The 22,959-nt window shown below is 37.0% G+C and overlaps 1 protein-coding gene across 5 annotated transcripts in view; it reads right to left on the bottom strand.

Annotated features, from left to right (window-relative positions):
- ECHDC1 (ethylmalonyl-CoA decarboxylase 1) overlaps positions 1-22,959 on the bottom strand; it is a 41,730-nt gene that overhangs the window by 15,228 nt on the left and 3,543 nt on the right. For 4 of the 5 annotated variants that reach the window (XM_057363592.1, XM_057363594.1, XM_057363593.1 and 1 more), the window contains exons 2-5: positions 18,202-18,420; positions 14,133-14,275; positions 9,406-9,458; positions 7,466-7,546 (exon numbers count right to left, since the gene is read on the bottom strand). In XM_057363592.1, the coding sequence (XP_057219575.1) occupies positions 7,466-7,546; positions 9,406-9,458; positions 14,133-14,275; positions 18,202-18,418 (494 nt within the window). In that variant the 5' untranslated portion in view covers positions 18,419-18,420. Of the gene's footprint in view, positions 1-7,465; positions 7,547-9,405; positions 9,459-14,132; positions 14,276-18,201; positions 18,421-22,827; positions 22,851-22,959 lie in introns of those variants that run through there. The other variant, XM_057363590.1, reaches the window with a different exon arrangement.

Genomic DNA, 22,959 nt, shown 5'->3' with positions numbered 1-22,959 from the left:
GGTAGAGGAGAAAATGACAATGACATAACTCAAAAAGGTATAAATGGGATAGATAATTTAACACTGAAATTCTACACTGAAGCAGTAACTTTCTGCTTCTCCTCTTTACTTTTTAACATAGAATATTAATTACCCTGATGGGGATCTCAAACCAACTTCAGATCACTGATGTCATGTTCAGACTACCTGGACATGAAGCAAGCCCATTTTCAGCAAACTGTAACAGATCCCCCATAAATATGCCTAAGAGTGTGATCARTTATCRCCAAAAGTATAATTTCCCCAGMTATCTTTTTAGTTACAACTKTTKTCTCTTTCACACACACACAAATCTMTGCTAATTTAAATTATTGGGTTTTCCTCAGTTCATATATTTGCTTTTTGTTTATGAATACGAATCATCAGCACACAAAATAGGCTGGAAGATAACACCTAGGAACAGACCATGGATACAACAGAGATTCTTAAACACAACAGTTTAAGCACAACAGGAATCTATTTAACATAAGAATTTACTATTTGATTTATTCTTACTGAGACTGCTGAGTCACAGCATAGGAATTAATTTCTTATGGACTACAGAATCCAGGAAGTAGAAAGCTGAAGCCACCAAGGTTAAAAAGTTCAGTTTGCAGTCTTGTTTCACAGAATTTTTCACAAATCTGGAAGGAAGAAGAACACAGAGGTCTAGCCCATGGGGCTCCAAATCTTCACTAGGACCTTGGGTTGTTTTGGATCAGAGACAAAAAAAAGGAATGGGGACTGAAGAGGAAGACTGGAAGTTGCAATTTTGAAGGCAATGTTTACAGTGAAAGTAGGCTGAGATCCACACTATGCCTGCTTACAGGAAAACTGAGTTATTTCGGGAACATCTAGTCATTTCTATGAACAGTAACCCTGATGTGGATGATTACTCTTCAGAGATCTACAATGTTAACTATATTGCTACTTGSAGTGATAAAGAGAGAAGGAGTTCTTTTCATAGTCCTTCAATAGCACAGGGCAGGGCTGAAAAATGATACAGCTAACAGGGATTCAGGAAGACATTCTCTGGAAGCTGACCCAGTGTGAAGTTAGGCAATTGAAAGTTGTGGCTTCAGGGGAATCTGAGGCTATCCAACATCTTCCCTGAGTGAAAAGGAGTAGATTGTATTCTCACCCTCTACAGTTCATCTCCCAGAGACTTAGCTCCTCCTTTGCACTGGCTCTAGCTAATACTATATTCCCTTACAAGCCACTCTAGTTAACTGTAAAAACAGGAAAAACCCAGGCTTTCTGTTGCTTTTTAGTGAGATAATTCAGGCATCTCACTGGTGATTGGCAAACCTGGTAGACTCACACAGGCATCTACACTGGTGCTTGGCAAACCAGAGATAAGAAATGAGCTGGGAATATGCAATAGGGACACCCTCCTCCCACATCCAGAGAAGCTGTTTAGGCAGTCTGTCCTCATAAAACCACAGCTCAATATAACCTCACCTCAAAATCAGCAGACTGGAATATGTAAGTACTTCTGATTTCATATCAACCAATTTTTGAAGATATCTGACTACATATATATATATATATATACACACATAAATTAGTAGTGAAGATCATCAATGGTTGCATCGAATTCAAATACCTGAAATACCAGTTTATCTAAACTGGGAATTAGTCACGTCACAGATGCAAGCATAATGGATAGTTTAGCTGCATCTGTACTCTCCCTAGACTAATTCTCTTTAAATCTTAAGTGCTTTTCTACAGTGAAACAACAGCTCAGTGTATCAGCAAGTATCAGAATGGGTCCAGTCCTGCATTCTCTAAAATCTGCCTTATCTAAGTTTTCCATTATCTGGACCATCTCTATTTATTATTATCATGCAGCACATTTAATCAGCTGCAGACAGGATTGTTCAACAGAAAGGATGTAAGATTGCACGGTACAAATGGTCTAAAACATAGGCACATGCTGATAAGAAAAATTTCATTTAACCAGGATAAGACGGTTTTGCCTCCCACAGGAAAAAAAACAAACCAAATGAAACAACCTAGAATGAAGTAAATCCCTACAAAAAGACAACTTCATAAAGAAAACATCAACTCAAATCCATGTTTTGTTGCTGTTATTTAAATTTCTATTAAACAGTGGTAAATTTGAATTGTAGACTACRTCCAAAAATCCTCTGCTTAAAAGACTGTAAATACATGAAATTCATTCCCAAATGAAAACCGGTTAGAAAAAAAAAATCGATAAATACAAGCCAAATAACACAAGCTCTTGATCCATTTCTAGCAGTGCTTACTTTAACAGATGTCAAATGTACCATGTCAAAAACAAGAACAGCCTTCTCAAAGGCAGGCAATGTGAGACTTTAATCATAATCAGAAACTTGTAGTAACAAACCCTCCAGGGCTCTAAATATGTGATGTATGACTGCACTGCAATTCTAGAACAGCCAACTGATTTGCAGATTTTAAATACACACACACACACACACAAATACATATAAATATAAATATAAATATAAATATAAATATAAATATAAATATAAATATAAATATAAATATAAATATAAATATAAATATAAATATAAATATAAATATAAATATAAAGAGACCAAAGTTCTATAGTTTTTAAAAAGTGAGCTATGCCATAGAGCAAACACTTGAAGCTGTGAGAATGTGGTGTCCCACCCTTAAAGTGAAGGGAGAACCCTAGATTCATAGATGCTCATGGTCAAAAGGAATGGCAAAAGTCAGAGGGTCTACAAAACCTTAGAGAGTTTTATTATTAATTTATACACTTGGCATGGACATTGTTGTTCCAGTCCTTGACCTTCCACTATAAGCACACAGCACTAGGTTTTGGATAAGGAGAGAGAGAGAGAGAGAGAGAGAGAGAGAGAGAGAGAGAGAGAGAGAGATGAATAATAAGCATGAGAGAGAAAGAAAGGAAGAAAGAGAATAAAAGTGATCACCAGTCCTACTCCAGTGTTGATCCATCTGGGGTATCCAGGGTTCTGAGGCACACACACACCCAAGCTCTGTGGGGATATCTTTTTATAAATATGTTGACCCTGTCCTGGAGGTAAACTTCTCACTTTCTATGCAAATTAATAATCATGCACAGTCCTTTCTTGTAGACCTTTCTGGAAACGGGTTGGAAGCTTCAGGGGTCTTTGATGGTTTTGATTCATCCCCCTACAGTGCAGGCCCGCTTCTTAACCTCATTCCTGCACTTGCCCTATACTGAGTTGTGCTTATCTACAGGTGCCAGCACAAGGACATTTGTCCCAGAAAAGCACTGCTCTACCTCCAAATGGCCCCATTCTCCACTCACGTCCTGGTCCTTCTCACAGTGTGTTATTACCAACAAYCCTTGGCTTCTCAGCAGTGCTTAAAACACACACATTTTAGCCTCCTGTCTTTTAGGCTTCTACACAGAACCCAYTCTCAGATTTGGCTACTCATTCTTCTCCTGATGATCTGTAGCAATGTTACAGTCATGTAAATGAACAGTGCTTTGTGAGCCTGCACTTGCAAGAACTCATGAATATATGAACCTCATCCTGCTACATTCATATCAGACTCTGCCCAATGAAAAATTCTACCATATACTGAGGSACCCTTATTTCAAACAGCAACATCTTGCGCACCTAAATGCTCCTCCTAATAAAATTAAAAGCCCAAATCCTTGCAGAGAGTGAAATATTTCCAAAGAAGCTCATGTGCTGTACTCTGATGTTCTGAAACCTACTTTAATATTCTACAGTAAACTTTTTCAAAAGTCTTTACAGCTTCCCCCAGTTCTCCTTTTTGAAGGGTGAAACAACTGAAAAGTTGGTCAGAGTACACTACATTTATGCAGTGGTTAGATTATGTTCTGCTCCTTTGATTTCCTRTAAGTTGCATTTAATGTACTAAATACATCTTGTAAAAGTAAAGAAATTATCACACACACACCAAAAACTATTTAATAACATTTCATCTCTTATTAAGTGTTTCATGGAACATGTGTAACACCTTTAAATATAATACTAAGCATGTCTACATATTTCACAAAAATACAGAAAACACACAGCTAAAATGAAGGAAGGCCAATTTGATAAATGCAGTATTACTAGCATAAGCTAATAGTTATCTCAGCACTTACAAATGAATTGTAATGGAATTGGCCCTTAGCAATTTAACTTTGCAACATCAACTACAGCAGAAGAAATTACAGTTCATTAATTTAYTTTTCTACAGAAGAAAACTAAATTACTGCTCTCTACCTACAAGCCCATTCTGAGATCAATGGTATGAGAAATGGGCAGTTTTTCATCTTTGCACTTTTGTCCTCTGCCWCGAGAGATCACCTTTTAAATCTGAWCTACATGGCAAGGACRCRCCTCTACTTGGACTGCAGCAGCWTTASAGAGGAAAAGGGGGGTAGGGGGAAAGAGATTCTATGTTTCAGAAGCACTCRGACAATGGAAATCCATTTACCATGTGATGTAGGACCAAATTTTCAAAGTTGTGGATGTGTGTAAGAGACCGATGCAGATGTTGCCCCAGCAAGACTTCTCAAAGGCACCAAGGTGAAATAGAAGACAATCCAGAATTCAAAGTTACTTATTGTGGCTATTTGCTGGTAGTACATTGCAGTGAATGCACTAAGAGATTATKGGGATCTGCTAATTGCATAAATGGATTCATTACTGACTGTCYCTTCCATATATCTGTCAGCTTATTGCCCAACAATACAGTACCATTCCTGTTTTCCTGTCCAAATTCYTCAACCAATCCTGCCAAATCTGCTCTCCGTAACTTCACACACTGTGCAAGCACACTTCAAGTTTCTGAATATAGGAATCCAGTGCAGGTATTTCAATTATTTTTAAAATGGCATCACTAAATCCAACATCACATTCACTTGTGCTCCTCACTGAAATGGCTGCAGTGCCATGCAGAGCTGTAAAATACATTAACATTTGGCAGCAGAACCCATGARCCACCTTCCCAGGCTTGACTGCAGCACACTGAAAAAATTCAGTATTTCTTGAAAATGGTACTAAAAGGCTCACCTGTCCGAACAAGTTTCATACTTGCACAGTTCTACATTACTCAATTTTGCAGTAATAATTGAGATAAATAATTACAGTGTCAGAAACTTKATCTTTCCAATTTTCATATTAGAAAAAGTCTGAAAGGATATGAATTATCTTGCTCTTGTCTGCACTGGTCTGATTCCCACTCGCCCCTTCMCCCCCCCCCCCAAAAAAACTCAAACATGTTTATGACCTTTRTATGGATGCTGCTCTTCTGGAAAGTCACATTTCAACAACAGATAAAGAAACTAAGATTGAAGATGATGTTTTGAGAAGACCTCTTCCTCCAGATTAACGGTGGACTGACCTAAGATGCTTTCACTTTTCATTACTGTCCTTATGTCAGCAATAAATGTGCCAAAGTTCACACAAGCCCTCCYTAATCCAATTTAAAATGAGCCAGCTTAAAACAGAGTGAGACAATTAGCCACAAGAACTAATACAGGAAGAATGTATCAGTAATATCTTAAACCACTTCAGCTGTTTTAAAATTGGGTTTGTCTACACCTCTACTCTACTATAGTAGAGATGTGCATCATACTGCCAGAGCACATTTCAGAGGAGGTACTTACATCATTTCAGTTCACATGAGATGCTTCAACAATATCAGTATAGTTAAGATAGTATAAACAAGCAGAGATAAAAATAAGAAAATATTTGAGGCCAAACCCAAGCAGTTTGATAGTTTACACAGTAACTGTGAAAAACAGAACAGTATTCAAAAATCAGAATTAAAAGCAGCCACCACAAACCCACTTTGTTTTTAAAAAATAAGATGTCCAAAGAGTTTATTCAAGGAAGAAAATAAATCTTTCTGATTTCTGTCTCAAGTTTATCTTTTGTCATCTATTGACTAAGGACAGAATACCTGTTCCATTAATTTCTACTTACAGTCCTTACCAAAAAAAAAAAAAAAMAAAAAGAAGGATTTTTGTCCCACACTATTAAAATTCACAAATTCAAGAGCAATAACAGCACAGAGTATGTTTCTCTGTCTTGTTGCTGTTATTAATTAAGTCCCATTTGCTGCTCCTGAATTGCTGTTATTTAGTTGCACTGGATGGGTGTGCAGAAAGTAATGGAAGATGGATTAACAGCTGTAGCTATTATGAAAATTATGGCAGTGCATGAGAGGAATTGCAGCTGCTCATTTCATGCAAATAAGAGCTACTTGACAATGCMTATAATTACACAGCATGTCAAAACAACATAGCTGGAGTGTAAGTAGAGACTACATATTTTAGAAAGCCAAAAGATTTCCATTTCATTATGTTCACATTCCCTAAACTCCTATTTAGAGATAACAAGATCCACTTTCTGTTGACGGGCTCACAGACACAGAAAGGTCTGCTGAGACTCCCAGGTGCATTCTCCTGCCAGCACTGCAGCTGTCAAACACAGAGCATCTCTGCTGTTTCCCAGGCATTTGTAACATAGCCTGGACTCACATCACAGCTGGGGTTTCAGCTCACCATGTGCTGAGTAGATTTGAAGAAAGATCCAGCCACATCTATTTTCAAATCAAAGGAGGATTGMTTCCGAGAGGCTCAGACAATGCAGATACCATCTCTGCTATCCAAAGCCTGTTCCTGATACCTGGAAGGKCACTGTAATATCCTACTTTACTTTTGAGTGTACCTTCCTTCAGCTTGCTTGGGGCAATTCCTTTCTCACTTCAGGCACTAAGGCCCTCTTGAAGAGCACATTTCCTTTTCTTAGATAAAAATTTCACTAAAAGCTCCTCAGTTTCAGAGATGCTGTGCCTATCCTGTTACATGTGCAGGCTGTTTGCACATTAGCAATGTTTTATATAAAGTGTCATTTTATTACTTTAGTTTCTTCCCATTCCTGTTCTGCCTCTTTAATTAAAGCCCTTTGGTTTTCATCAGTTGTTTCATGCTAGCAAATCCCTGCACCTGCATGAAAAGAAAAAAGAGACAAAACCTCATTTGGTTTCCTCTGCACCTCAACCTCTTCTTTCAGCAACTGTGCAGCACAAAATTACATTACAAATAATAAACCCAGAACAAGAAATACAAGACTAATGAAGAGATTTATTCATTTTTACTTATGACATTCACATAGAGACACAGGGAGATGCACAATTTTGCATCCCTCTTACCTCTCACTCAGAGGTGACTTGGACCCACTGTGTAACACGGTTACTGAAGTATCTTACTGCTCTTATTTTACACAGTGATCCAAACTGTATAACCTGACAGAAAACCCAATTTTTTTTTTTCCTATGAGTCTGCTGACAAAATCTAGCTGCAAACACCCTGGAACCTAGTAACAAGACTAGGTTAAAAGCGGTATCTCAGGCTTCCCACATTTCACATGGACAGTCGTTAAATCAGTGGCCCAACATAACAGCTATTTGTTAGTCTTACCTGAAATCACATGCTGTGGTAAGTTCTGCTCCTCCTCCAAAAGCTTTTCCTTGGACTAGTGCAACACTGATCAAAGGCAACCTACACAAGAGACTTTAGTAAGCAAAATTCATGCTTTTAGCCTTACAGAAATTACAATTCAACCAAACCACCTCTAGTAAAAGTTCAGAAAATGTTCTGTTCAAATTCATTGAAATAATGATATCTTTGTGGGCAAGCATTACCAATTCCACTTATGTTAAAATTACTATTGCCTAATTGACACAGAATCCTAAAATGAAACAGTGAGACAGATTTATCAAATGGAACCAAAATAAATATCCTGCTATGAAAAACACCTGCTATAGATTATACTTAAAAAGACTACCTGCAAGTAGTGATAGGATAGCAACACAAGATTCTACTCTAAGCCATTACACCACAGAAAGCAGCAGAAAGAGACACAAAGAACTGAAGGGCTGGGTTATCTAAAATTAATGAGATTTACCATGACAGCTTCAGCAGCTTTTTCAAAGAGAGTGCTACTATCTCAGTCATCAACAAAACTTTTTTTTGCAGACAAAACCTTTTGAGGGAAGCAGCAATCTGTTACCTTTGTTGGTGCTGTATTTAATCATGTTCAAGGTATTTAATCATGTTCAAGGTAATTCAAAGGACAGAGGGAAGGAAGAGTATGCTTTCCTACTGCTGATGTGAAATGAATACTAATGAAAAGTGACTTAGGATAAGGCAAGTTCCCTAAGACATGAAGACAGTTGGTCAGTCACAGAGTTTGCACTCTAATACACCAGTTTCATCTCTTATTATGAAGAGACATTTAACTTACTGAGCAGTTTACAAAAGTTAGCTTCCTAATCATGACCACGTCTGTTTTTAGTTCTACTATAACAGAAGTACCAACACTTTCTTATGGCCCATATTCACTTGCAAGCTGCAGCACATGGCACAAGTGAACCCACTGGAAGAGGGCAATCTMATGTTTCCTGTGGTTTATGAGAAACCAGAAGATATGGGTCCAAGACTACACATCCACAYTCTAATACATTTGAGGTGCCTCTTTCAGGATCACAGTCAGCCTCAGCTCTGAAGCAGACTAATCCCATCTACAACAGATGTCCCCTTAAACATACTCTAAGTCAACACACCTGAGGTGGGGGCTTAATCTTCACACATCTTCCTCCTCTTAGCTTTGCCCCATCAATTTTGATTACATGGAGACAGTTTATGCAAATGGCTTCCAATCCTGAGGATTCCTTACAGTACTATATTATAAGTCTCCAATCTCCTGGGTAATTTTACAGAAAAAAATGTTAATTTGTAACATTTTCTCATATAGATTATTTGAAAACAAAGAATATTTGAAAACAAAGAGCACTTATCTTCAAAGAGCTCTGAGCAGAAAAAGACAGACTCTACCACAAATGGATTTCATAGAAATGTGATTTCTTAAGGGAAGTTAAGTCTAAAGGAAAGGGTGGTTTTTTTTTCAGAAGTACCAGATGGTAGAACTGACTATACTCYTCTTGTGAAGTGGGAAGATTAAATAAATATATCAAACAAACGTTACSTATGTAGGCTGCATAACCCGTTGCTGATTGTTATTTAAGAGCTACTGATTTTCACTGAGTTAGAGAGGTTGAGTTTCAGAAAATTTGAAAGCCTAGATTTCCATAACTCTGAGTATCTCTTAGCACTGCACATATAAGCCTAGGGCTTTTTTTCCTTTCCAATCTCTGAAAAGTCTAATAGTTGCAAAATGTTAAGGTCTAATTGAAATCCATAAATGCCTACCTCATTAACATGCATGAATACAAGGTCTGGGATTCAAAATTACATACTTAAAACTATGTATTTAACTTTCAACATCTTGTTATAGAGTTAGCCAAAATACATTCTGATACTTATAATTACTTCATAAATGGGTAAATAAAATATATTACCTCATAAGTCTGGTTAAGGTGTTTTGCATAAACATGCACATATTCATACCATCCTACAAAGAATAGGAAATTAAAAAACATTAAGTGATCTTAATGTGAAGCAATTAAACACACAGATGGAGTAAACAGGAGTAAGTATCCTTTTTGTTTACTTCATCTGGGGTTTTTCTTTTTGKTTCATGTTGCCCAAATTCCAGCCCAACCCCAATATGCACAAACAGAAAACTTAGTCTAAATCAGGTTAAAAAAACATTCAGAACTCAATTGACCTRTATAAATTTCAGTTATAATTCAATAACTGTTGAAGTAATTGCAATACTGAATTTCTATGTTGTGAAATTTTAGCCTGTCCTCTTAATTTCCTCTTCTCACTTCAAGTTGAACATCCATAAATCTGAGCTTTTAAATTCTGTAGAAAGCTATATCATGCTATATACTTKTTACTGCTACAAATGCATAAAGTTTTAGACAAGATACCACTTACCAATTTAACGATTGTTTGGACCAAAAGAATTTTAGCTAAACCACAAAACACCAAAACAAAYAAACAAACAAACCAGAAAGAAGATTCTTCTTATCTTTCCCATCATTTATGTTTTATATCTCCTTGCAATCAATAGTGAAAAAGATACAATTGCTTCTTTCTAATCCAATACAAGAACTAAAGGGTTCCAAATAAAATAAGTTGCTGTTACATTGAAAACAAATATTTGTTCCTACAATGTGTAGTTAAAATTGTATTCTCGAATCTGCACAAATTCAAGAACAACTACATAAACTCATGACAGAAACAGTGACAAACGGTTATTACATGGAAGGCAACACCTCTAGTTCTAGAAGTCTTAGTCACAAGTTGCTGGATACTAAGAAAATATTGTGAGGCAAAACCATTATCTTTCTCAGCCATCTAGTATTAACCAGGAACTTGACAAATAACTGGGCTAAATGACCCAGTATCACCATGTTCGTATACATACCAAATTGAACCACATACACTACTTATCCCAGATTTAAAAAAAAAAAGAACCAAAAAAAAGTTTGGACACCATAGAAATAAAAATCCAGTAAGTAACAATGTCAGCACATCTTTCAAATAATAAATTAGGAAAAAGAATTCAAACAAACCAAACCCCACATCTCTTTACTGGAATTACACAGTTTTACAGAGGTTGGCAAGTTAGAGAATCTTCCTGAGTTAAAAGCTTCTGACTCATACCTCAGAGAAACAAAAGATAYGCTTTAAGTCTCCAGTACATCTTTGGAATAGAACCTTGAAATAATAGTAGGTCAATTTTAGGTGATTTATTGTCCATTTAGTCATGTATTCCCAAGAGCTACTCTGCCCAAAGCCAACCAGCATTATGATGTTTAGGCATAGATCTCTGGCAGATGTGAGTGCCATGACAATTTCTACACAAGAATCAGTGTATTAAAGGCCTGCTTGAAAATTTTAGCACATATTGATTTATAAAGAGGCTTTTAGTTATCACTGTATCCACCTCCTACATCCACTAAAAACAGTAGCAATATTTCCATTCCAAAYTAAAGAACATTCAAATCCTTCACGATAGCTGCCTTAGCAGCTAAGTTCAAAACCCACACAAACATACAAGGTAATAATTCTCAGTCACACACGTGCACMATTCACATAGCACAACTGTCAGGATGAACTACATGAAAGCTCTTCAGAGAACAACACCACAGCACAATCCTATCCTTGCATTCAAACTGGCCTTCTCAATTCATGACAAAATCCAAAATGGTAATTAAAGATTCCTTTCAGAACAGACCAACTTGAAAAACACAGAGCAGACAAAAAGACAAATCTTCATACTCTCAGGTGGTAGATGGGAAAAATGCCTGCACAGAAAACACTCTTAAAAAAAATCACAATTGCTTCAGTCCTGGCAAATAAATCCTTCAAACCTCCATGACAAGAAAAATAAGGCTACTATTCAGATAAAATACTCTAAGAGAMATTTGCTGCAGTCTAGTGGAATAATTATATTTTCAGCTCTAATACTGTCCTTGAAGTAAGAATAAATCTAAAAAGCAGAAAGTGAGGTAAAATGCACTACATATGGAAGAAAAGGATTAATAGCTTGCAATAGGCCTAGGAGAGGCAGGAAGAAGAAGAAGAAGGGAAGAAGAAAGTCACCTTCAAAAAGTAGAAAACTGTAACACTGGCTCTTATTGCTGCAAGAGCTTTGAATCCATTTTACTACAGATAGAACAATATTTCCAGATCATCTCCAACKGCTCCAAAGTCCTCCCTCCACAGCTTATGCTTGAGAACCTCTGTCCTATGGCTCCTAGATAGGGCCCAAGGAAAGCAAAGTTACCCTTYGTTCTTCTTCCTCTGAGCTGTCGTTTCAAGAGCCATTCTTGCTTTCCAGCTAGCCWGCTTTTCAAGTCTCACTCCAGAATGAGAGTCTCGCTCAAGGGAACCAGGTTTACAAAGATAGAAAGAAAAAGATTTTTGTACTTAAATTCCACTATTCATTTGCCTTCTGTGATTTGGTTATGTAATGTTAGCACKCAGAAAAGACAAACAAGGAGGGGACCTAGGTTTGCTTCAGAGTTAGGAGCTAATGAACATGGGAGAAGGTGGACAAAGAGAGAAGAATCAAGAGGAAGAGGGGGGTGAAGAGCCACTAGAGGGCATGAAAATCATTCAGCAATCTTGGCCATTCCTCTGTCTATTCTGCATCACAGAGAAAGGCAAACTGTTACGAAAATTAKGGAAAATACTGTCTTTCCTCAACCAACTGGTTGAATAAAATAGAAGTGTCTTCTGCAATTACTAAAAGCTATGGGCTAAAGCAGCCTTGAAAAAAAAAATATAAAGGAAAGCTCAGTTGTTTGAGCATAGTGCTAAAAACGTCAAGGTTGTGGGTTCAATTCATTCACTTAGAAGTTGGACTCGAACATCCCTGTAGGTCCCTTCCAACACAGAATATTCTTTGATACTGTGATACTGAGAAACACATACCAGTTCAGGCATGAAGCTATTTACTTTTTTTTTTGCCTTAGAGATGCCCGTGGACAGAAAACTTAATCTGAAAATCTCTCTCATCTGCATCAAGTTAGAGAGGTGAATTTTATAAAACTAAAGAACAGCAAATGCTATTCCATATTCCATTAAAGTTTTATTTAATAAAGGCTATTAAATCCCATCAAACAGATGGTTTAGGAACTATTATAAAGAAACTCTCAGTAAAAGAATAATAGCTTGAACTCTCCAAATGAAATAGAAAAGCAACCATGCTTAACTATTCTTGAAGCATTTCTGGTGAGTCTAAGGCTTTTATTTCAATACTAGGATAAGATCTAGATTCTGTGCAGAGAATTTTCAACAAAGTTAAAACTAACACATATACATTTCATTTTGCCCAGTATATCTGTTATGGAACCTAATCCCTACAAGAGCTCTCTCTGCCACTGCAGTGGCTTCAAGTAATTTGTATAAGCATACAGAGAGCATACTAAATGAATAGAAGCAGAATCACTGAGATTTACTGAATGCAGAACTCTGAAGGAAAACCTAGACTGTAGATAAGAGAAGAAACAGCCTTGCTTGGCTTCAGCTCCTTTTCTGTTGCTATAATGCTAAAAGAAGTTGAGAATTGTGGATTAAAATTTTTTTMATCAATTTAGAAAAAAATCACATATACATCTATATTTTTTAATTACCAATGCTTATCAAATATCTACATGAAAACTTTCCCCAAATTGATTTGTGTCTATAAAGCATGATGCTTCTGTATTAAGAAAAGCATGTCTCCCACAGTGTTCCAGAAAGGAAACAGTGTCCTATACCCTGTGAAAACTGTAYTGTCCTATTTATTTTGTCAAGCCAGAAGTAAAATCTAAGGCATTGTGAGGTTTCTGGTATGTAGTTTCATTAACTATGAAAAGTTAATCATCACTAAAGACAAATATCAGATTAACCAGTTTTCATGTGAAAGTCTATACTGGAAGGGCCAATTAAATGCTTCATTTGCGTGGCTCCATCCTGAAACCTGAAGTGGCCACAAAAAAGCACCAAGATGTCACCTACCACAACTGCAAACCAGCCGTAAGAACAGCACAGGAAGACCCCTTTCCCTGGCAGCCGACTAAGTTCTTTTTTACACATTGCCAAGTCCACATATTAATCCACAGAGAAAATTGTAGCACACGTGAAATTTGTCCAGATGTGTGGCATGAGCAAAAAATTGCCATCAAACCRTAATCTCTTCATAGTTACACACAAGACTCATGTACAGCACAAGAATTGTATCTGTCCTTCCATTTTTTATGCAGGTGCAAGCATAGTTTTGATAAAACAGAAATCTTCCTGTAATACCAGGCATGCTACTTAATTTTTTTTTTACTTTAGAATATAAGAAATTATTACTTTTATCTGCTTCTAAAGGTCAAACTACAGAAGCACAGCTKATTTGACATGTAAATTCACCATACTGCTCTGACAAACTGAATTGACATTTTTAAAAGAAAAGGCTAAAAAGAACATGTAKTGTAGGAATTTAGAGTTATGAATCACTTACAATAACACTTAACTCATCATGGCTTAAARGAGCTGCCAACATTTTTTTCGACCATTAAAGCTCCATTCTGTGACTCGCATGTAAAACTGCAGCAGAAGTGTAGTGCTACAGCTCTGTCTAAAAACAATCTCAGAAAAGTAATTTTGCTCCAAAGACTTAATGTGCATTAATACTTGCCTGGGAGTTAGATATTTCTTTGACAGCATTCAAATCAGATCCTGAGCAAAAGGTATTTCCTGCACCATGGATGATAAGGCCTTTGCCATCCTTCCAGTTTTCTAGTTCAGTTACCCTCTCCTGGAGTTCTACCATCATAGTACCTGACAGAGAAGAAGGAARAAACAAAATTTTTAACAGGCAATTATCACCACCATGGTTTTTGCTACATTTTCCACCAACAAAACCAAGCTCGAATTAGTAAGTGATGAGCTTAAACCCACAAGGGAAAGTACTACCTTAAATCCTGCACAAGATCACTGATACATGTTTGCTCTCCAAGGATGCACTTGCCAAAATTTGGAGGGATATTCACTATGAAGGATATTAGTGTTACACTCAAAAAAGCCCCAATACAACAAACAAACAAAAAACCTCTATCTGACTTATTTCTGTTTGCAATTGCATACATTCAGGACAGCAGAATTTACACGTAYCCATCCAGATCTGTCCAAGTAGTCATTTTGAAGTTACTGACATTTCTCTCTGCCCAAACAATTGGCACAGTATATCATGTCTAAGGCAGGCTCAAGGCACAACCAGTTAATGTTAACATGATCACTTTGAATGCCTCTCCTCTACTCAAAAAAATAATCTTGCATGCTCTCCTAATACGGGGTCATCTGACAATTTCATCTTTTATTTCATCATCCAAGCAAGGAATGAAAATACTGAGCAGAACTAGGCTGGGATGAYATTTTTGTGGATCATCACTTGAAGTGCTTTTCCAGCTTGATGGCRCACTCAACAACTTTTCTGCAAATGCAAGAGTTCTAACAGGTGTGCATTAACCCTGTGGGTTTCATTTACTGTGTATTTGCTGTCTCAAGTTTTCTTAGCAGAAAGGTATTTGGGCTGCCGTCTAAGCTTGGCTAGAGTCAAATACAGCACAACCACTGTCTGTGATTCTTTTAATTGGCAAAGCACTGAGGTATTGAAGAGCCTTTCCACAGAGTATTCCAAGCCAAAAATCCAGTTAACTGGAAAAATGCAGGATCTGTATCAGCCCATTACATGCAATAGCAGGGGACAACAGACACTGGGCAGAGTCTGTCCTATCCTCCTGTGAGAGGATCTTCTCCACTCCTGACAACACTGAACTATTATTTTACCAATAGATATAGTTCATGATGTTTGATAGAATGATGAGGGCATAACACTAAAGCAAATCCTCATTCTGCCAGTCTTGGTCTTTTAGTATTTAATACCACTAAGTTCATKCTCTTTACAGAATTAAATCTACTTRGAATTTGTTWGCATCTTAACTATAATCTGAGAATAAAAACTTTCAAGTAAATTCTAGAAAATAAAAATTATCATAATTATTATTTAATTCCTACAGGCTGCCTTTCTTCTCTTTAAATTATATTCAGCTTTAGTTCAGTAAGAGGTTAGACTGCTGAAATTGATTCTACGAGGCTTAAACTGACATTATTAGCATTTGTTTCCAAAGAGACCATTTCAAACAGGTGGCTATCACATTCCAATTAAGAAGAGAAAAAAAAGCATAACAATCTCCAATAGCAATTTGTTACTTATTGTCCAATAGCAATTTGCCAACAATTTTGTTCCGTTTTTGATTTCATGAGTTGCTCAAGCTTAGGATAAACATAATTTGTATACAACGTTCCCTTGAGATAAAATAACTGCTGTGTAAAATAAGTGCCTGGAAAATAGAATTTCTCTCAACATTTTAATGAAGTTTTACAGCTTTCTAGAGGAAGCGTGCATGGATATATAAATTCACATCTGCCACYATTCAGAAACTCCGAGACACAGAATCAACAGAATTTGATGGGAAGGTGGTTGTATCTAGAGGCTCTGGMTGATTAAGTCAAACCAGGTACCGATGACGCAGTTCAGGGGTAGGGCATCCCATCCTGCTCCTTGAAGGGCATTATTTGATACACAACTGAAGGCAAAGGATTAAGTTTCCCGTAGTTTCTCAGCAACTGCATTTTACAGACAGTAACGTTAAAAATGAAATTAGCATCAGTATAAATTAAGATGTCATACTACTCAGTGCAGTGGCCAAGGGGCCAGCCTGATTTTGCTTCTAGTCTCCCTCCCATAAAAACAAAAACCTCTAGCAGAGGTGTATAGCACAAAGAAGAATCTCTTGAACTAACACAGTAAGATTTTCCAGAGCCATTTTTTGTGGCTATTACCAAAATGGAGTATAGCTCTCTACAGGGCTCTACACATGGCTGTAAAACAGAACTGCCTGATCCCATGGCTCATTTGTTACATGCTAATGAGAATCTGCMACAAAGACAGAGCTATGAATTTCCTCTATGGTTTTTGTAGCTCCTCTTTGCTAGTAGAGCATCTAATTCACATACACTAGTAAGTTATTTTCACAGCACTCTCTGTAATGAGAGAAGAAATTATTTCATAGACAGCTAACTGAGCCAGAGAGAAAATGTCAGCTAATTTTTGGTGCTCAACTCGAGATGTGTGATATGATTCYAGCACATTAACATTATATAGAACACTGTATAGGCAAAGTTGCCTAAATGGCAGCTGCACCTGCTCAGCACTTCCACCAATCACTTCTAAGCCCCGCCTGCCAAGCACATAGAAAACAGAGAATATAGTTGCAAGTTTTTATGAAAGTTTAGTTTAACAATTTGACTTTTATCACTCCTGATCTCCACAGAGCAGAAAAACCCAGTCTGATTTCTCCTTTTGCTATTACATCTCATTTCTCATGCCCCTTTCAACTTCCACAACGAACAAGCAAAGAATACACAGCCTACAAAGTGTATATTGCACAGTTTTGAGTCAAAGCCAGAAACCAATCTGTAGAAAAAGGAGAAACAACAATATAATTACGATTGTATAACAGCATGTATGCTGACAGGGAGGCATTCTGAAGGACAATCCCTATGCTAACATTTTTTAGCTTCAACTTCTTAAGTTAGGTAATGATTTTATACACGAGCTTTTTAAGGGAAACAAAAGAGAATGCAGTTACATCTAGGTGCATTACCACCAATTCTACTGCTCTTTYAGATTCCTTTCAGCTAACAATCACTAGTGGAAAGAGCAGATTGATAYTCTTCATGTGAACAGCCCACTTTGCTAGTGTGTTGCAAAACGTTTGCTCAGAGCAAAGGAACAGTGAGAACTGGGCAGGAAGACAGAACAGCAACAAAGAAATTAGCAAGACGACACAAACGTATCCACCTCAAAATGTTAACAGATAAAGACATTCTTACAGTAAAGGCTTATGCACAGCTCCAGTTCAGGCAGATTCACACTCTGAACTTGTGCCACTCACATCTGAAGAGAATGACATAAATTGGAATAATCTAGATAATTAATTAAGAAGAGACAGCAAATATACTCAACTTGGAGAACAGAAACCTCTCATAATACAAAATTAATAAAATAGGGCACTTGGTTTTGATAGCTAAGTATTCTCCAGTGTAAAAGCATATTAAATAGATCACTGACCTGCAAYAGCTGACAATACTCAGCTCATCTGATCTTTAATTAACCAGTCACTGATATTTAAGACATAAGGCAAATGAAGAATAAATGGAAACCAGTTTGGACAAGGGGAAAAGACCACACTACATTAAGTTTAAGGTACAGGAAAGGCTWTAGATAAAGAACCAAGAATTAAACTTATTCTTTCTTTCTACATCACCTACAAAACAGAGGTGACATCTTCTCATCCCCACAAAAATGTCTTCCATATTTCCAGAGCAGTGGTGACAAAATGACAGGAGATGCAAGGAAGAGCACAGTGGCAGAATTGTGCTAACACTCAAAAAGCATGGGGAGAAGCACATTCTGCAAGACAGTCCCTGTATCATTGACAATTTCTTAGATTCTTATGACACTTACAGCAAAGTTACCATGCAGAACAGCAGACATTTGCTGCACATCTGAATAAAACACATTTATTCTTTTAACTAAGGCATAGTAAAGTGTTTCCCTTTCTTTAAGCAAAATGTCAAAATGGGTAACTGAACAAGAGAAAAAACAAAACCAACCAGCAATCCCATCAACTAATTAATACCTGTAAAGGCATTCATTAGCTTCGGGTTATTCAAAGTAAGTATTCCAATGCCATTTTCTTTGGAAAGGTTGATGGATCCACCAGCAAACTGCTGAAGTTTCTTCTTTATCAAYTCTTCCTCGTAGCCATGAGCACTATTATACAGTGACAACCTTCTCTGTTGTAGTATCATTTTCTTTGTAGTCTGAAGTGCATTCTTCCACAGAGGAAGGGCCATTTCTGGAAATACATGGGGTGAAGGGAAAAAAAGAAATCAGGAAATTTCCTTTGAAATCCACTTTAGTTCTCTGAGAAAGAGGGAAGTTTGGCAGCAGAAACTAATATAAAGGTGATGCAATCATAACAGTCATGAGAAATTAATGCAAACCGTATTTGCAAAATTCTTAGTTTGGATCTACCCCCACAAAGTTAACAGGAGTTTCAYGGAATTATTTCAGTAGTTAAGCCAGATATTAGCACCTTCTAAAATATTTCCTTGTAAAATTGACTAAAAAAGTTATTTGTGTGCAGAACATAAAAGAGGCTCAAGAACTATAGTAAGACTCTTATGTATTTCACAAAACCAATTTACTCCGTATTAGTTTTCCAAACCCTCTCTTACCCTTCCCTGTAAAAAAATACCAAAACCCCCAAACMCCACACCTGTGATGGAGGGAAAATCCTATAAAATCCCACAGCTTTCAAGATCTGGATGTCCTKCWTTTTTATAAGCAACTATTAGAGCAWGATTTTCCTGAGAGAAATACYTGAGRAACATAAAAATTAAGAACTGAAGATCATTCTTCTATCAAATTCTGTTCCCTGTCACCTAATTCCATTAACACAGTTGCCACACTCCATCTGAAAATTAGTCTGCCTAGTCCCTGAATGCTAGAAGCTTTTCCCAGTCATCCCAGTAGCACTTTGAGTTGACCTCATTTGGGCATAGAACCTGTGCAGTACTCCAAAGGATGAGAAGYGTGCTACAGTATTATGCATGGAGCACTACACTTGCCTTTTACACGGGTACATAACACTTGTAAACTATTACCATGTACTAGTATATCCATGGCTTATTCCTCTGCTATTCCCACTCCACAATGTATGACTGTGCATCAGGAAATAAGGAAGTAATTATCAAATATTATTCTTGATCTRTATCTCTGTCTTACTTTATTTACTTTGGAAAAGGTTCTACTGGAGAAAGTGGTTTACAAGTGACCTGAAAGAACTAGGRTAAAGCCTGAACTGGAAAAAGCTGATCTGAAAATAAAGTCATTCTAGAAGTCAATCAGAGTGAGATTCAAAAAAACCCCCACTGGACATGGAAAAATGCTTGCTATTTTGCAATTTGCTAGAGCAGCCCTACCTTTGCCCCAACCCCCTTTTKAATGGGCTTGGCCATTCAGAAGACATAGCAGATGCTCATCTTTTTGATAACTGGAAAAAGAYTTCTGTTTCTTAATCATATTTGGCAGAAACAAGATTCTCTCAAAATTGGCAAGCAGGTCTTGGAAAGTTTTTCTAAGGTGAATCCAGAACACAAACACATGCACTGAGACAGAATTTGGCAACAGGGCATCTTACAGTTTACAGAGTCAACATTTTTGAAAACATTTATTATATACACAGGAACAAGCAAATGCACATTAAAAACCACACTCAATTAGCCTCCAATGAAAAAAAGTGAACAGTCCTGTCAGGYGAACACTTATTTTGTCACGGGCTGTACCATCCTACACTAAACTTGAAAGTTCTTCTGTTGGTCCTCATCCAAATGGAGGAGGCGTCTGCAGAGCAACCACACTATGGGATGTGAAGGAATATGCAGCAATAGCAGGCAACTGTAAAGAGCCATCTATGCCAATAGATTTGTATCAGTCCTGCCAAATCTCACCCACCAATCACCATGATCTCACAAGCTCAACACAAAGAAACTTGTAAGGCCTATACAAATCTGTGCATTATAAGGTCATCTACAGTGGAAAACATAAAGGGATGATTTTTTTAATATCTGCTGACAAACAAGGCTTTAATCCATCTTCATGAACTTTTCCAAAGTGTAAACTAATAAAACTAATTACAAAATTTAATCAAGTTTAAAATCTAATTGAATGCAAGGTTCATTACTTCATAAAAAACATTTCCCAACTGCTGTTGTAYCCAAACATTCTCCATTCTATGCACATTCTAACAGTCTGCAACACTTCAGCCACCAACTTTCAGAGCTTTTAAAATTTTATTTAAAGAGTGAAAATGGGTTTCTAAAGTTCATTTCTCCCCTAATTGATTCTTTTTATATTCAGGCTCTCAAAAAAAAGGCAGCCTTCCCTTTTCTCTAAAACCTCAGTAGTCATTCCTCAGCACATATTAATGCAATAAAACTTTCCATCCAGCTACTAGTTTCTGCTCAGGAAAGAACAAACATCAAATACATAGATAGTGCAGGCTTTCCTTGCAAAGTGTACCTTGAACAATCAGATCCCAATTTTTAATGAATACAAAGCATCCCCAATACTCATAAGAAAACAGACTAGCTGTAATTCTCTAGGAAGCCCCAATCCCTGGCTTGAAAGGAAAGAGGAGAGGGAAAAAAAAGCTTGTTCTGCTAACTTAACCTCTTGCTAACTTAAACTTTTTTGATGACTTTCATACACTGCTAAACTTCTCATAACAAGAAATAYACTGAGAAAAACAGACTTAAGATATGGAAATTTTATTCCTATGAAAAAAAAGTCTGTCATTTTCAACTGYGTGGTTATATGCATTAACAGCTCTTTAATATTATCACTATGGTAATAAAGAACAGCAGCAAATGTGGGATTAGAAAACAAATTGGACACCACTGCCTGCTGATCATGACTCATTATTAATGAGTCATGCAAGGTRTAATCTTTGAATTATTTTCTTTACAATCATCTCCTACAGTACCAGTCAATGGCCAATACTTTTTTTTAATAAAAATAAGATTATTTTAACAGCGCAGTCTGACTGAGCTAACCACTCAAGAAAAGCAGGATATTTAACATAGAACTCTCAGTTTAAAGGGATTTCTGCTGATATCTGACAAACAACATCCAAATTTTCGATCAGGATGGAGCACTCACAATCCACTGCATGACTGAGATTGATCATTTTTGTATTTTGCACAAAAGCAGTGAGAGAGAGATGTTTTGGTAACTGACGATTTTGTAGGACCAGCCAAGAGACATTTACTAACACTAAAATTTTCCAATTTTCACTTTAACATAATCACATCTATTCGTACATACTTACAGAAATTGTCTAATTTTAAAAAGACAACGTGCTATATCCATTAACATCTGTAGCAAAGATAAATTTATGCACAGTCCTACAATGAAAAAAACCTGACAATATAGGAATAACAGTGGTCAGTTAGCATCTTTCATATGTTTTAAGTGCTACAGCTTTACATATCACCAGTGACAACTAAGAGAGAAGTCAACAGTACAGACATCAATAGTTGTTCATTCCACAGTTATTTTATCTCTTATATTAAAAAAACAGTTTAAATCCCATTTGGCATTCAAGTGATTTTGAAACACCCTTGCCTGTGGGRTAGCAGACTGGGTTGATATGAACACATATTGAATGCCAGCACTTCAGTACAAAGGAATGACACACATTATGCAAGAGCAGTACATGTTATCTACATAGAGACACTCACAATCTGTATTTCTGTGTAYGCAGATGTATCACAGGCCTTCCAACAGCCTCTGGTAACTGCCTAGTTAAAATTCTGACCTCACAATGTTAATAAAATACAGTAATAATAGACATAACACCAGCATCAGTACTCCCTAACTGAGTACAATCTTTGTAAATCTTGAGCAAAGGTATTTRCCCTTGCCATTTACCGCTACTCTGYTGCAACTYAAATTTTTCTCRTAACACATGCTGTACCAAACAGCAACCTCTAGCAATTCTTGCAGTTGCAATTGCCATGGAACATAAAGATCTCTGGCAAAAGCAAGGGGTAAGGGCTGTAGGAAGCAACTTTCTAGATGGGTAGAAGAACTAAGATGAAACAGAGAACTGAATCTAGGGAGCTTTATGCTCACACAAGAAACATTGCACTACACAGCAAATTAAAATAAATGAGCAGGGAAAATCCCAGTTCAAAAATAGTGCATGAATTATTGACACAAGTCAGTGAAAAAGAAAATGGGGAAAAGAGATGCAGGAATGTGTCTTCAGTACATCAGGGAAATAAGCATGCCCTTTCATGTARGGCAGGATATGACARGTRCAGATATRGACAGATACTGGGRAAAAAAAMMCAACYCATCAGCTAAATTTCTGGRCTTGGATGAAGGCATACTGAGATTAAGCATAAAAGAAATAAAGGAATTCAACAAACAAAATCCACATAAGAAATCTCAGAAAGGAAAAAATATTCAAAGGGCGTTAAAAAAAACAATTACAAAGGCACTTCTGTGACACTGCCAAAGGCATCAAGGGCACTTGGTCAAGAAGAACAAGAGAACTTAACTTCATCAAGACCTTTGGCAGCTGCAATTTCAGCGACAAGCACAGAAGTGCAAAGACAGGGAAGAAGGGCTAGAAGACGTAAACTGAGGATGATGATGAGATGATTCACAATTCAAGCCTGTGTGGGTGTCTTACCAATCACTTTAGAAGGCATTCATCTGTACTAAGGTGCAGTGACCGTGACTGGCAGATGCTCCTGCASGGCCAATGAACGGAAAGCAAGTGGTGGCCCAGTACTGAGGGCTGGCACAACTGACCCTATAGCAT

Source organism: Malurus melanocephalus, unplaced genomic scaffold, assembly GCF_030028575.1.
Source record: "Malurus melanocephalus ecotype Western Australia unplaced genomic scaffold, MMel_1.1 scaffold_29, whole genome shotgun sequence".
Classification (NCBI taxonomy): Eukaryota; Metazoa; Chordata; class Aves; order Passeriformes; family Maluridae; genus Malurus; species Malurus melanocephalus.
The sequence above is the reverse complement of the archived record's forward strand: the minus strand, read 5'-3'. Positions and strand labels throughout refer to the sequence as shown.